This window comes from Lepus europaeus, chromosome 5, assembly GCF_033115175.1.
Source record: "Lepus europaeus isolate LE1 chromosome 5, mLepTim1.pri, whole genome shotgun sequence".
Classification (NCBI taxonomy): domain Eukaryota; kingdom Metazoa; phylum Chordata; class Mammalia; order Lagomorpha; family Leporidae; genus Lepus; species Lepus europaeus.
This window is the reverse complement of record NC_084831.1, coordinates 150423878-150439132: the sequence shown is the minus strand read 5'-3', so window position 1 is coordinate 150439132 and position 15255 is coordinate 150423878. Positions and strand designations below refer to the sequence as shown.

Genomic DNA, 15255 nt, shown 5'->3' with positions numbered 1-15255 from the left:
GTACCCATGCACCCACAGGCGCAGTACACATACGTGTGAACACAGATGTGTTCACTCACAGACACATGCCCACCAGAGGGAACACTTGCAGAAAAACACATGTGTACATACATATCCACAAACAACCCTCACTCATAGGCCCCCACATAAGGCCGCAGCTCTGATTAGGGATCTGCTGCTGACGAGCGCCTGGTCCTGGTGAGCCTCCTGACCTGCTGTCCTAACACCAGTCTGTCTGGGCAGCAGGCCCTGGAGGACCCCATGGTGCCCCTGGCCCGCCCCCCTCCCCCCACGACACGGTTGACCCTGTGGAACGTGGCTGCTGCAGCAGATGAGGTTGCTACAGAACTAATCGTTCCCCCAAACCTCCTGTCCTGAGTTTGCTTATCGGTGAATGAAAGAAGAGACAGTATTGTGTCTCTTTTAGCAAGGAGTTTTAGCAAGAAAAGGGCATTATATTAAGTATGCTTTTTCTGCATCTTTCTCCCCCACTCAGTGGGTCATCCTAGAAACACTGCAAGTCCGCTGGTTTGTCCATCCCAGCAGTGGCACAGTGCCCATCTGGTGGGTGAAGCACAAGGCATTCAACCACGTCGCCCCGGCGTGAGCAGACTCTCGGTCTTAGACACCTTACTTCCTCTATAGACAGTGCTGGATGTGTGTCTTTACATACTGGGGTTCTTTTAAAAACAGATTTATTTATTTGAAAATCAGAGTTACAGAGAGACAGACAGATCTTCCATCTGCTGGTTTACTTCCCAGATGGCCAACAATGGCTGGGGCTGCACCAGACCAAAGCCAGGAGCTTCTTCCGGGTCTCCCACGTGGGTGCAGATGCCCAAGGACTTGGGCCATCTTCTGCTGCTTGCCCAGGCCATAGCAGAGAGCTGGGTCAGAAGTGGAGCAGTCGGGACTTGAACCGGGGCCCATATGTGATGCCAGCACTGCAGGCTGGGGCTTTAACCACTGTGCCACAGCGCCGGCCTCCTTTCTGCCCTTTAAAAAGATAACTGTACTCCTAGGGCCGGCTCTGTGGCATAGCAGGTAAAGGCACTGCCTGTAGGGCTGGCATCCCATATGGGCACCAGTTTGAGTCCCAGCTGCTCCACTTCTGATCCAGCTCTCTGCCATGACCTAGGAAAGCAGTGGAAGATGGCCCAAGTCCTTGGGCCCCTGCACCTGCGTGGGAGACCCATAAGAAGCTCCTGGATCCTGGACTCGGATCAGCACAACTCTGGCCATTGTAACCAACTGGGGAGAGAACCAGCAGATGGAAGACTGACACACACTCTCTCTCTCTCTCTCTCTTTCTCTCTGTGTAACTCTGACTTTCAAATAAATAAATCTTTAAAAAAAAAAAAAAAACTGTACTTCTTTGTCTTACTCCCATTTGTGACCCTATACGTTATAGAAATGAACTCTATTTTCTCCTATAGATACAATTCCATTTGCGTCATTTTTGGGATATTTTGCCACATAACACGTTTCCAATGTTTCTATCATCGAAACTGCCTTCTACGCTTCTCCCATCACAATCCCTGTCTTGGTTAGGAGTTTTATTTGTGAGCTTGTCCCTGTGTGTCTTCAGTAGTCTAGTTTACTCTCGTATGTTTGAGGATGAGAGCATCCAGGTAAGAAACCTGCAGGGTGGGTTGCCAGTCCCAGGATGCCACCTCCCGCAGCGTTCAACACTCAGTTCCTCCCACAGTGCCGCTCAGAAGTCGCACATCTGACGTTAGTTTTCCTGTTTGCATAGCTGTGTGGTTGTGTGCATCTTCCCACTGAAGAGCCTCTGACCTCTTAAGGCAGGCAGGCAAACTAGAGCGAGCTGGAAGGAGAGGGGAGTGCTACGGAGGCCAGCGGAGGGTTCAGCGCGCTCTTAGGAGCACGCTCCTTACAGCCCTGGAGGCCAACTCACAGGTATGGGATTCCCACACGCGTTTCCATCCCATACCTGTGAGTCGAAGAATATCCACTCAGATGCTTCCGAGGGCTCATGGAAAGTAAAATTAAACGTCGTTTCTTTTGTTGCAAGCAAATTTGAGATATGTACATACTAAGTATATTCAGCTTTATTATGCGTGTGACCCGTATGTGTATATAAAAAGCATGGCCGCCTCTATACAAGTATGTCAATCTCATGTAAACAAATAGAGCATCTCCAGGTACTTATATATACACATCTGTATTGATGTGCTGATATGTAACCACATGCAATATAGAAATAAAAAGAGTGGAAATCAAAGAATTCCCCCTTTTCAGGGCACATTGTATAAGCCTAACAATTAAATGCAGCCCTTTTGTGTTCGCTCATGAAGTCGAAATGCCGGGTATGTTTAGTTTGAGACATTAAGATAATGTGTCTGTGAATAATCTGTCATTTTTCCCAGGGAAGATCCTTTGGAAACTCCCACCAGAGAAAAATAGTTGATTTGCCAGGCTTCTCTTGTTTTTATTTTATTTCTAATTAAGTTTCCCAAAATTGAAGCCACTCTCCTACAACTGGGGGACTCACAAGGTTGTCACCACGTGTGAAGAGAAGTCCTACAGGACTCTAGGTCTGATCCGTTAATCTCTCTCCCCCACCCCGACTTTTCTCCCCTGAGACTGCCACTGTGCCCCCCTCCTTTTCCTGCACTCAGCCCCTGTCAGATGCAGAGACCAAGGCCCTGGAGCTGCAGGTGCAGCAGGCAGAGCCCCAGCTGCCCTGAGCCAGGTGTCCTGGTACAGTCGTCCCAGCACGTCCCAGGCTGCGTCCTGGGCTGGAGAGGGCCTTGAGTGGCTAGCAGACGAAGAACAGAGAAGGGAGGGTTGGAGGAGCCGGTGATGAAGGGCAGAAGGTGGAGCCTTGGGAGGGAGGAGGGGAGCAGGGCCCTAGGAGCCTGCAGAACCCCGAGCTCAGGAGCCCACCCACACTTAGGCAGCCACGCTTCACAGGGAGACTTGTATCCATTCACCTCTTTGCCCTGTGTTTATCCTCAAGGGGGTTCAGGGGCTCTGTGTAAGGTCCCCTGGTGTTTGTGGATACAGTGGGCCTCGCTCCCACATTCCTGGCGGACACCCTCGCTGCTGGATTTGTCACCTCTCTCGTGGGAAGGCACCCTGGTCTGTCCATCATTCCTTGTGCAAACACACAGCGTCATTGTATGCCCCGCGCAGCTGTACAGCCACGGGCTGTGTGTAGCCCATGGGACAGCCGCCCCATGCTCGCCCTCTGTGTTGCAGGTTGGCTGCAAGCTGAGCCTGGTCTTCTTCCAGTACTGCATCATGGCGAACTTCTACTGGCTCCTGGTGGAGGGGCTCTACCTGCACACCCTCCTGGTGGCCATATTCTCCCCCAACAGATGCTTCCTGGCCTATCTGCTGATCGGATGGGGTGAGGACCCCTGGGCTCCCAGCCTGCAGTGCCCCTGCCACCCACGGCCAGCACACAGACCCTCCAGGTCCCTGGCTCCTGTCCCACAGGGGCAGTGCTCAGTGGCCCATGTAGGGAGCCCTTCAGTGTCGTTCGAATGGACATGGTCTCCAGGCTGCCTGGAAGGCCGCACAGAAAAACATGTTAGTGCTTCTCATCATTAATATTAATATATTAGTATCTATAAGTGGATGGAATGTAATTATATTAATATTCATTTATTATGTGCATATATTAATATGATCTATATAATTAATATTTCTGGTAACTAAGAACCTCGTTTCAACTGCTTTCCTCACCCATTCCCCTCCCTTTTATTCCAAATTGAATCTGAGCCACTAACAAGCAGCCGACAATTTGTCCTGTTCCCGGCCCAGCTAACGTCAGGGGTGGGAAAAGCAGAGATAAGAAGGGGCCAGAGGGGGTGGGGCAGGTGCTGTCCTCGTATTGCACAGAGCCGGGAATGGGCACCAGCTTGGCACAGCCCTGTCCTGGGAAGAGGCAAAGGGCAGTGAACTCCTGAGGCTGTGGCAAAATCAGCTGTCGCCTCCTCTCCTTTCACACACACCTGCAGGGTCTGCAGTAACAACCCGTTCTGTACAGATGCTCAGCTTTCAAGCATGGCTGAGTAAGACATGGGCTTGAACTCAGCTCTGTGGGTGAGAACGTGGAGCCAGAGTGGCTCAGGAAGCTCACCCTGGCCGTTGCTGGTTCTCGAGGCACACACTGGGGTCTGAGCTGCTGCTCGTGGTAAGAGACGCCAGGGTGGTGTAACCAGGCGGTCTCTCTGCAGGAGTCCCCACCATCTGCATAGGCGCATGGACCGTGGCCAGGCTGTCTTTAGAAGACACAGGGTAAGTGCTGGCAAAGGACATAGCGCACCGTGGTTATGCATCTGGCACTGGGAGAGGGGTGCGCTACCTGGGTAGAGGGCCAGGAAGCTTCTGCAGCCGGCCCTGGGATGCTTGAGCATCCAGGGAGTGAGCGTGTGTGCACGGGAAGTGTGCGTGAGAGTGAGATCCATGGGAGGGAGTCGTTTGGGTTGGAGTCCTTGGAGGAAGACCCGGGAGAGCTGTCAGTTCTCCAGCCCAGTAACACTGGTCTAAACCAGGCAGGGACAGGGGGCCAACCTCTCCGATGCTATGCCAATTCACAAAAAGAAAAGCGAGCTAAATGCAAGTGGGGTTCCCCAGAGCAAGTGTTGGCCATCGGGTGAAATGGGCGGTGGAGCACAGGGCCCAGAGCCCCCTGCTGTGTGTCCACAGGAAGCCGGGACTTGGCTCCACACCCTAGAAGGGACCTCCTGGCTGCATCCTGTCGCCAAACAGGACCCAGGACCTGAGGATGTAGACCCCGCCCAGAGCAGTGGCTGCGGGAGCCAATGCTGAGGCTTCCTGTGGGGACAGGAAGCCACAACCAAAAACCTTGCTCGGTGGAACATTCCTGACCGTGGCAACCTCAGTTATTCCAAAGACAGTTCTGGAACCTTCCTCTCAGATACGGCTACAACCCACTTGGAAAATGAGGGGAAACTGATTTTCTGGTGACAGAACTCCGTGATGTTATTTGGAGCAGGCGTGAGCATGGGTTTTGTCCCCTTGTGAGTTAGGACGCACAGAGTGGCCGGCGTATGCTGCAGTAGTTATGAGACCCTTGGGAAGCCTGCACCGCATGGCAGAGTGCCTGGGTTCGAATCCAGCTCCCTGCCAATGCACACACTGGGAGGCAGTGAGTGATGGCTCAAGTAGTTGGGTCCCTGCCGCCCAAGTGTGAAACCCGGATGGCGTGCTGGGCTCCTGGCTTCAACCTAGCCCAGCCCTGCCTGTTGGCATTTGAGAAGTGAGCCAGCACATGGAAGCTCTCTTTCTCTCTCTCTCTCTCTCTCCAATGAATAAGCAACCCACAGAGTGGCTAGGCTTTTTGTGACAGACTGGCCCACGGAGGAGAGTGTGGGACAGGTGGCGTCAGGATCACTACGTGCAGTGTGACAGTGTGTCTTAGAGCAGCTCGGGGGGTCAGACGACACGAGCGGGAGCGGTGGCTGGTGCTTGGCAGGGTTCTGTTCTGCAGGCCCTGTATGAGCAGCAAACCCACAGGTGCACACAGGCCCCTGTGCACTTGATTTGCAGATGAAGTTAGCGGTGACACAATTTTCCTTTTCTTCCACAGTTGCTGGGATACCAACGACCACAGTGTTCCCTGGTGGGTTATACGAATACCAATTTTAATTTCTATTATAGTAAGTAACTTCTGTGTGGAAACATGAAATAGCCTATTGAGTTGCACCCTTGGGCAGAGAGCATCCCAGGAAGGAGGAAGTGGGGGCTGGGTGGTGAATCGAGAGCAGCTACATTTTAGGGCCAAAGGGGATTTGCATTTGTTCGTTAACTTTCTGAACTGTGCTGCCTCGTGAGGCCTGCAGCAGTGACTTTTCCAGCTCCAGTGTGGCGGGCGCAGCAGGTGCTGGGTGCCCGGCCCTTGGGAAGGGCCGTGCGGGAGCCCTGTTCATGGCAGGTGGCAGCGAGCCCAGCAGAGGACCGTGGGCCCGCCGCCCTGCCATGGGAAGCCATGCACTAAAATCTCCTGTCCCTTGTGCAGGTCAATTTTGTCCTTTTCGTTAGTATCATAAGGATTTTGCTGCAAAAGCTGACGTCTCCTGATGTGGGCGGCAACGACCAGTCACAGTATAAGTGAGTATGTGTTTGTCTCTCGCTGCCCTCCACTGCCTAGAATGGACAGCAGCCCTGGGGAGGGGAGGTGTGTGGGAACCAAAAAGAAGCTGGTACTGACTGGCCAGGAAGGTCCTTGAAGGCTTGTGGTCCAGAGATATGGGCACAGGGGTCCAGGGCCCGGGTGTGAGTGGTTGCAGGCGTGGCCCTTGGCTGGTATCCAGGGATCTCCTTTTATCCAAGGTCACATGGCAGCATTTGTATCGCACTGATGTATTGGGTGCACCTGTTCTTTTATCTTAGAAGCCGCAAAGACATCCTGTTTGGTGAACATCTTTGTTTAACAGCTAGCCACTTTCTTGTGGTGGGGTCAGTGTTCTCTCCTTGGCCACACCTTGTTTTTTGTGTACTGCCATCTCCCTAGCAGATCCCACGGTCCCTTGGCCATCTGTCCACCAGGCCCTGCTCTTGGGAATAAGTCAGTCGGTGTCTGTGGACTTGGTGATGGTGTGGGAAAGGTCATCGTCCTCTCCAGTAGGTGAGAGAAGAGAGCCTGGGATAAGTAAACTACCACAGTCACAATCAGTGATGCTCTGAGGCATCTAGAAAGAAACATAGATTCCAGAAAGTTCCATCAAGTCCACAACTCAGGTGCAGCCTAAAGCTACTTTCACAGGGTAGTGGTTGCCCAGCCGAGGCGCCTCGGGCTCACACAGACCAGGTTGGAACAGCAGCCAGGCCGAGTGTCGTCACCTGGACTGGTCACCCGGGTCTGCCATGGAGCTTCCTTCTCTCCCCTCCTCCAGAACACACAGCGGTGCATCCGGCAAAGGGCCCTAGTGCAGAGTTCACGTAGCAGCCAGGGGTGGGCGAGGGGTCTGTGTGCCTCAGTTTCTTCATCTGTAAGATGGGAACAACCAGTGTATCTGGCACTAAGTGTATGAGGGTTCACTGAGTGAGGGTTTGAGAGGCACGTAGCGTCTGGCACTGGAAGCATTGTGGAGGCTTTTGGTGAACAGATAAATACGATTGTGCTGTGCGGTACATGGAGGCCAAGGAGTGTTTCTAATTGCTCAGCCGCCGGAGGAGACGGGATTCCAAGTCCACCGTGAGCGGTAAGGTGTGGGCCGGGCCAGGCCTGGGCGCTGGGCCTGCAGCTGCGGGAAAAACAAGGAGAAGAGCATTCTTGGCCGCCCTTGAAATTGAATTTTGATTTTCTGCAAATCGTGTTTAGCTACTGTGCTGACCTTTGCTTTGGGTTCTGTGAGAATGTGAGCTAAGTAGATCTCCGAGATGGATGCTTTTAGTTTGGAAACAAAATTAAGTGGGGATAATGAAATCGGTTCTTTTCCAAGTCGGCAGAAAGGGCAGAGGGCTCGGCGCTGCCGCTCCCTGGGCCCAGCGATGTCCTTTCTGTCTGGTCTCTGTCCAGCCAAGGCTGCCTGGACCGGGGCCAAGGGCCGCAGCCTCACCCAGACCTCTTCTCTAGAGACCGTGCAATAGCAAACTTGGGGCATGCTAGTGATGGGAACGTGAGTGGGTTCTCTAATATCTGCTCCCAGGGCTGGCATTGTGGCACAGTGGGTTGAGAGGCTGCCTGCGATGCTGGCATCCCATACGAGCACCAATTCAAGTCCCGGCTGTTCCGCTTCTGATCCAGCTCCCTGCTAATGTGCCTGGGGAAGCAGAAGGTGGTGGTCCAAATCCTTGGGCCCCTGCACCCACATGGGAGACCTGGCAGGAGTTCCTGGCTCCTGGCTTCTGCCTGGCACAACCTTGGTCATTGCAGCCAGTTCGGGAGTGAACCTGTAGATGGAGTATATCTTTCTCTCTCTCTCCCTCTGCCTTTGATAAATCTTTACCCAAAACAAAAAAAAAAATTTTTTTTTAAAGGCACAGCTCCCAAGGAGCCCAGCTCTGTGCCCCGGCTGACTCTGCTGAGCCGTTAGCAGGGCCCAGGGGCTGCTGGGAGTCCACGTGCACACTGGCAGCAGGGCAGTGGCCATGACTTGCATGCTTGTGGCTCAGCCACTCCTGTCTGGAAGGGGCTGCACTTCGGGGGTTTATGCATATCCCCCCATGTGGGGAGGATCCTACTTACTGTGAAGTCCACAGGAGATGGTGTGTTCTGCTGGGAGGGGGTTTAAGAGAAACACACACACTTCTAGAACTTACCCTCCCAGGCTGTGAGTGCTACATTAGAGGCAATTAGCTCACAAAGAGCTTCAAGGAAGTTGGGGGCTGCCCTACATGCTGGGCAGGTGACCAGTGAGAGACAGCGGGAGGCCAGGGCCTCTCTGCTTGGTTCCCTTCAGCTCCCGGTTTCCCACAGTAGCCAGCCCGGGCGACTCAGAGGTGTTTATTGATAGTGGGATATTTATTCAGAAGCTCAGGGAGCGCCTGGGTACCAAGGCCAGAGCCGCAGGTAACCCAGCTCCTGATGCCCAGCCCACCTTGGTTCCCCCTGATGTAACTGGAGGAGCGAGGGCCGGATCTGAGGAAGCCCCCAGGTGGCTGCCGCGTACCTCAGAGCTGGATAGAAATGCAGATCCTCGGGCCAGAGCCCCCACGTCTGAACCAGCGACTCGGTGGGTGGGGCTGAGAGTCTACATTTTAAAAAAATATTTATTTATTTGAAAGAGAATCTTCCATCCACTGGTTCACTCCCCAAATGGCCACAACAGCCTGGGATAGGTGGCCAAAGCCAGGAGCCAGGAGCTTCTTCCAGGTCTCCCACGTGGGTGCTGGAGTCCAAGGACCTGAGCCATCTCCTGCTGCTTTCCCAGGTGCATTAGCAGGGAGCAGGATTAGAGATGGAGCAGCAGGGACTCAACCAGCACCCGTATGGGATGCCTGTGTTGCAGGCAGTGGGCTAACCCACCGGGCCACAACGCCAGCCCCAGGGGAACCAGCATTTTTAACAAGGCCTCCATGGGATTCGGATATGGCTGGCATTTGAGAAGCGCCGGTTTAGATAAACTGACATGTGTTTGCCTGGTTGGGGCATGGGGAACAGAGGCTAAGACTGGGGCTGTAGGGGTGGGAGAATTGAGTGTGGTGGTTTCATTTCCAACATTGAATATAATGAGTGGAAAATCCACTTTGACAAGGGGCAGTGATAACTCTGGAATGGAGTGGACAACACGTGGCCTCCAGCCCTGTGCACCCGACCGTGCAGAGCTCAGAGTGTCCCAGCCGACAAGGGAGGTTCTGTGGGGCACCTGCCAGGCCCACCCTCTATTTTAGGACCCCCTCTGCAATGGTGCTGATGAGAATTGCCCTGTGCTGTGAGCACACCGCTTTGAGCTGCATCTGGAATTGGCCCTGCTTCTTCCTGTGCCACTGTTGGGTCTCCACTGTCATCCCCAAGGACAAATGAACCAGCAAGGCCCTGTTCTGCCCTTGGTGGGCCCTGCCAGAGGCCCTCCCGGGGCCCTGCATCTCCTGCCCGTAAATCCAGAGGCAGAGTGAGCTGAGCACAGGGAGAGCGGAGCCTCAGAGCCTGGCCCCCGCGTCCAGCAGTTTGGCCACTTGCGAAGCGGACAGCAGCTGTCCACAGGCGTGTGCCGGCTGCCCGCTCAGCGGGGCTTCCTCTTCCTCCCTGGTGCAGGAGGCTCGCCAAGTCCACGCTGCTGCTCATCCCGCTGTTCGGCGTGCACTACATGGTGTTTGCCGTGTTCCCCATCGGCATCTCCTCCAAATACCAGATCCTGTTCGAGCTGTGTATCGGGTCCTTCCAGGTGCGTCTGGCATGCGGCGGGGCCGGCCAGTCCCCGGCTGTGTGGGCGGCGGCGGCACTGGCGGTGCTGATTGGCCTTTCTCGTTGTAGGGCCTGGTTGTGGCGGTTCTCTACTGCTTCCTGAACAGCGAGGTGCGTCCCCTCCTTGCCTGGGGAACCGGGCACAACTCGGTCTGTCGGAGGGCTCAGAGACGTCCCCCGCCCGGAGAAGGGGCTGGCTCCCGGGGGCCAGCTCCCCTGCCCAGGCTATCAGCTTTTCTCAGCCTGGCACAGCGGCCTGCTGTCCTTCCCAGTGTCCATCTTCAAGCCCTAGACCCCTGCCATGCCATGCATGCCGGATGCCTGGCCCCGTGCAGATCCCTCTTTGGGGGCCACATCTGGCTCCTTGGTCCCACGACTTGGGAGTCCCAGGAAGTCTGGGTGGAGATGGGGGCTTAGGCATTTCCCCTTCCGCTCCTAACCCAGGAGGTTGGGAGATGCTTGAGTAGGGTCCTTGCTGATAAAGCATGGGGGTCTCTGTGCCCCCATACACTGCAGCTTGCCCGCCCCCATAATCCACCCCCCAAACCTGTGCCCACAACCTCTGCCCCTTCCTGACTTTCCTCCACGGCTCGCCCCGCCCATCAGTGAGAAACACCTTGCCAGAGCTGACTCCACTCCATCTCCAAACCCCTTGTGACGCAAGCTGAGCAGCCCTGGCTGTGGCCTTGGCAGTCTCTCGCCACCCACCCGGTAGTAGGAACACAGTCCTGGCTGCCGCCGCCATCTCTCTTCCCCCACGCCAGCCTCTGTCTCCACCCATCTGGATGGGATGCAGACCCAGGCAGAAGGGGGAGAGCTGGTGGGTGATTGTCTGGGCCGTGTGCTGACACCTTGACCTCCCCCAGGTGCAGAGTGAGCTCAAAAGAAAGTGGCGAGGCCTGTGCCCGACCCAGCCCAGGAGCCGGGACTACAGACTCCACGGCTCGTCCATGTCCCGGCACGGCTCGGAGAGCGCCCTGCAGTTCCACCGAGGCTCCCGCGCCCAGTCCTTCCTGCAGACGGAGACCTCGGTCATCTAGGCCCTGCCGTGTCGCAGGTGCGTGCCATGGAGTTTCTGCCACGTGTCGTGTGCTCGCTTCCTCCTGTTCCGCGGGCATGATGGCCCCACCCCTCAGGTTGTCAGCTGCTTGCTGTGTGCGGAACTGGGGTCGCCTTGTCATTGGCTTGGCGGGTGATTGGGAAACTCCAGCATGTAGATGAGTTTGCTCATGATGTTCAGCCCTGTAGACGGATCGGTTGTCAAGAGAACAGAGGCGAGGAGGGGGCCCAGAGCCATGGCCCACGGCTGCTAAAGGAACACAAGAGGGTTTGGACTTGGTGTGTTGCCTCTTGTAAAACCCACGTCCGGTCAGTGGGACTGAAGGCCTGAACTGGGAATGGGGTATTAGTGCCCAAGGTGGGCCAGGAAAAATCAGCAGGGGAGCAGCCCCGCCTCCCCCAGGGTCCTGCCCTGCCTAACAGTCCCCTCCATACCTCTGCGCCACAGCACCCCAGCCCAGCATTCCCACGGGCCGTTCTGTCTCCCCAAGGAAAACCCCTAAGACCACTAGACGGTAACAGTGAGATCTTTGCGGGAGGGCACTGACCCTTCGGCGGGGTCCCTCAGCCAGAGGGCAGTGGTCTTACAGGGTAAAGTCCAGCACCTTCGTGGCCTTGCAGGTGGCGAGAGGGCCCCTCACTGGCCTCCACTGCCACCCTATAGGAGCCACCCTCCTCTGCGGATGGGGCCCTGGGGGCACAGGGACACTAGCAGGTGGAAACAGGAGACCAGTTCTCCTTTTGGTGAAAACCATCTTAAGGGCGTTTCTGTTTAAATGGAGAATTACTTTATCCAAACGTCAAACTGCATCAAATGCTCCTCTCCGATGGGCAAGCAGCAGCCTAGCTTAGGTTCCCTTGGATTTTTGCAGGCTTACAGAGGTGGTTCCGGGGAATATGGCTGCAGCGGCCACATGAGGGGATGTGCAGGGTGGGAGGGGGGCCTTTGGGCACCGTCCCCGTTCCCTGTGTCAAGTCCTTGTTCCTGCAGACCCCAAAGACTGCACAAGCCCAGTGCAGACACCTCAGCCGCCAGCCTCTGTGTTCTGAGCACTTTTGTCCCCACTTGTCCCCCCTGCAAATGGAAGCAGCAAAACCTTTGTTCCTGTAGCACTGTGGACACCTGTGTGCCAGAGCAGGGAGTGGCGAGGATGGAGGCCTTGCCCTGCCAGTGTCTCCCTGGGGGGAAAGACCACATCCAAGAAAAGTATGGCAGGATAGAGGATAGGCGGGTGCAACAGCAGCAGGCATGCAGGGACCAGCTCAGGTCCCTGCCTAAAAAACAAGAGACCAATCGTTGGCCAAGTCCGTCTAGGGCCGTGGGTGGGTTGGGCAGCATCAGTGGGTGTAGAAGACACCTGGGGCCACAGGGGCTCCACTGGAGATGGGGGGTGGGTGGGAGTGCTGATGGAGACAGATGACCCAAGCCAAGTGCTCAGGAGAGGGTTGTTGACCCTGGCAGTGAGACGAAAGCAGGTGGAAGCCAGAAACCCTGGTCCAGCCCTGCCTCTTGGCCGCTCCTCCACAGTAGGACCTGGGCAGACAGGGGCCCATCAGCGTGTGTCCCCCGCCCGCTCTCGGGTTTTGAGGAAATGCAGTGTCAACAGCCAGGTGTGGCCAGTGCGCTGTGACCCTGAGCAGACCCCCAAGGACCTGGGGCCACAGGTCATCGAGTGGTAAGCAGCCGCCAGGGTGCACAGGCAGTCGGCTGGCCAGTTGGGGGTGTGGTCATCAGGGTGGTCGCTAACCCCTGGGAGGTCTCTGGGTGGTTATCTGTCATTCCTGCTGTGCATACAGAGCAGGCTCTCAGCCAGGCACGGGCTGGGGCTGCATGGAGCCCGAGCAGTCGCTTGCCTTGGGAAGGGGAAGACTGCAGCCTGAGGCCTCGTCCTTAGCCTTGAATAGCTAACAGGAATGGTGCCCAGATGGTCCCGGGGGTTTAGATGTCCTAAGTGTGTATGGAATGTCTGCAGACCCCACTGGGTCGTGGGAGTGAACCTTGTACATACTCAATAAACCTGACTTCCTATCTGTACACCGACTAAGAGTTCAGTCTGACCCCGATTCAAGACCCTGGGACCTAGGATGTACTCACCCCCGGCAGTTGCATGCTGCTACATTCATAGAAGTTGTCCCACCTGGAGGGGGCGGTGTGCAACACGGCACCCATGAGGACAGTGGACGCAGTCGCCCCTCCCTTGGGACAAACACCGGCACCCGCCAACACAAGAAGAGGATGGTGAGGTATGAATGGCAGCCCTGGGGCTGTGGGCCCTGCCCAAGAACCATAGCGTGACCGAATTCATGTGTGTGTGTGTGTGTGTGCGTGGATGCATGTACATGGATGTGTGCATGTCTGTGAGAGGAGTACAAGCATGTGTGATCGCAGGTGTGGACTGTGTGCATGTGGGACTTTGTGTATACAAGGGTGTGTGTGCTCATAGGAGCATGCCTGTTGGCGTGTGGGTGCATCTGTGTGTGTGTGCTGAGCCTTAGTCATGTTTATACCACTGGCAGGTAAAACCTGCTTCCACTCCGTGCTCAACCACACTGCCGCATCGGCAAGAGGAATATACACACACTACTCAGATTCTCCAGAGCCTGCACTTGGAAATGAGCCAGGAGGAGCACTCTGGGTTCCTAAGAGCAGCACAGGTGGCAGAGAAGAGAGAGGTGGGGCATGGGGCCCTCCAGGGATTCTGCTGGCTGAGCTGAGCGCCACCTTGCTTAATGTGGGGAGATACCCCAAACAGGTGGACGGGGCGCTGGCCTGCAAAGGGGGGCTGAAGGCACGCAGTGGGGTCTAAGCCACTCTGAGGAAGCCACTTCTCCTTTAAGACAATGGCAGTGCTTTCCTTTCTTGCCAAAACTGCTATTTTTTAGATGGCTTCCTTTCCCGGGTTCTCAGGTTGCAGAAATCATACAAATGAGTCACAAAGTGTCAAGTAGAGGGGCAGATACTACCTGGAAGGTGAAATCCCCTGACCACGCCCATCCCCACCCACCGCAGAGGTGACTACAGAAAATGCACGATTCTGATCGCAGGCCTTGCCCCTGCTCCACACGCCCACCCTTTGCTCCCTCCCTCCCTCTCTCTCACCCATGGAAATCGGGTCGAGTGTGTGTAGGTGCTGCCACCTGCTTCTCTCCACCAGGACAGGGAGTGGGGATGTGGTGGTCCTACCCTCGAGCTACATTATTCTTTTAAAGGTTTGTTTATTTGAGAGTCAGAGTTACAACAGGAGAAGGAGAGGCAGAGAGAGAGGTCTTCCATCCGCTGGTTCACTCCCCAGTTGGCTGCAATGGCCGGAGCTGCACCGATCAGGAGCCAGGAGCTTCTTCCAGGTCTCCCACACGGGTGCAGGGGCTCAAGCACTTGGGCCATCTTCTACTGTTTTCCCAGGCCACAGCAGAGAGCTGGATTGGAAGTGGAGCAGCCGGGACTCGTGCCAGCGTCCATATGGGATGCCAACACTGCAGGCAGCTTTACCTGCTACACCACAGCGCCGGCCCTGGGCTGCGTTATCTTTAACAGCTGCATGAGATCCCACAGCACACAATTCCCTATTGTTAAATGTTTGAGGTTTTTTTCATTTTTAACAAACATCTGTTCGTTTGCCCAGATACTCAAATAGAATAAATTCTTGAAAGTGTTGAGTCACGAGGTGTGCCCATTCCAGCTGGACAGGAGTTTGCTGCCACAGAGGCAGCACAGGTCACCTTCCCACCAAACCCGTGCCGGTGCCTCGTGCCAGCACTGCCAGTGCTTCCGTCTCTCCCAGTGGGCTCTAGGAAACCGCTCGCTTTAATCTGCAAGTCTTTGATTGTGGGGGACGAGGAGTGCCACACCTTTCCAGAAATTGTCTTTGTTTCCGCTTGAAAGCCAAGCCTCAACCTTGCCCCAGGAACGGCACCGCCTGCCCTCTCTGGGATGCATAAGGAGCTTGGGTTTTACAAATGAATTCTTTTATTCTGGGGAAATGGGGCCCCAGGGGCCGGGAGCCGCTGCCCAGCGGAGACCTGGTGTTATCTGCGTTGTTGTCATCGGCGTTGCCAACCACCGGGTGCCCGAGAGCCCACCGCATGGGGATGTGGACAGTACAAAGGATGTAGGGCATCTTTTATACAGGGCAGTGTTGATTAGAAGATGCAAAGGGAAGGGATGCTTGCTTCCTTTATGCTCCCTGAAGGTTTAATAAGGAAAGTGGAGCAGGTGGCTGTGGGCGGCAGCTGGTGTCCTCGCTTAGGAAACTCAGCCCCCCCTCTGCCTCCCCGGGACGTGCTCTGGACAGGGCACACTCTAGTGTCAACTCCCGCCCCACAGGGCTTTATTGGGATTGCCTTTGAAGCTA

General features: G+C 55.5%; 1 protein-coding gene across 2 annotated transcripts in view; it reads left to right on the top strand.

The window, feature by feature from the left end:
- Positions 1–13539, top strand: part of VIPR2 (vasoactive intestinal peptide receptor 2) — a 103504-nt gene extending 89965 nt beyond the window's left edge. The window contains exons 6-12 of one of the 2 annotated variants that reach the window (XM_062192939.1): positions 3226–3376; positions 4209–4269; positions 5585–5617; positions 6014–6105; positions 9695–9824; positions 9914–9955; positions 10711–13539. In XM_062192939.1, coding sequence (XP_062048923.1) covers positions 3226–3376; positions 4209–4269; positions 5585–5617; positions 6014–6105; positions 9695–9824; positions 9914–9955; positions 10711–10884 — 683 coding nt within the window. In that variant the 3' untranslated portion in view covers positions 10885–13539. Of the gene's footprint in view, positions 1–3225; positions 3377–4208; positions 4270–5584; positions 5655–6013; positions 6106–9694; positions 9825–9913; positions 9956–10710 lie in introns of both variants that reach the window. The other variant, XM_062192938.1, reaches the window with a different exon arrangement.
- Positions 13540–15255: the final 1716 nt, after the last annotated feature.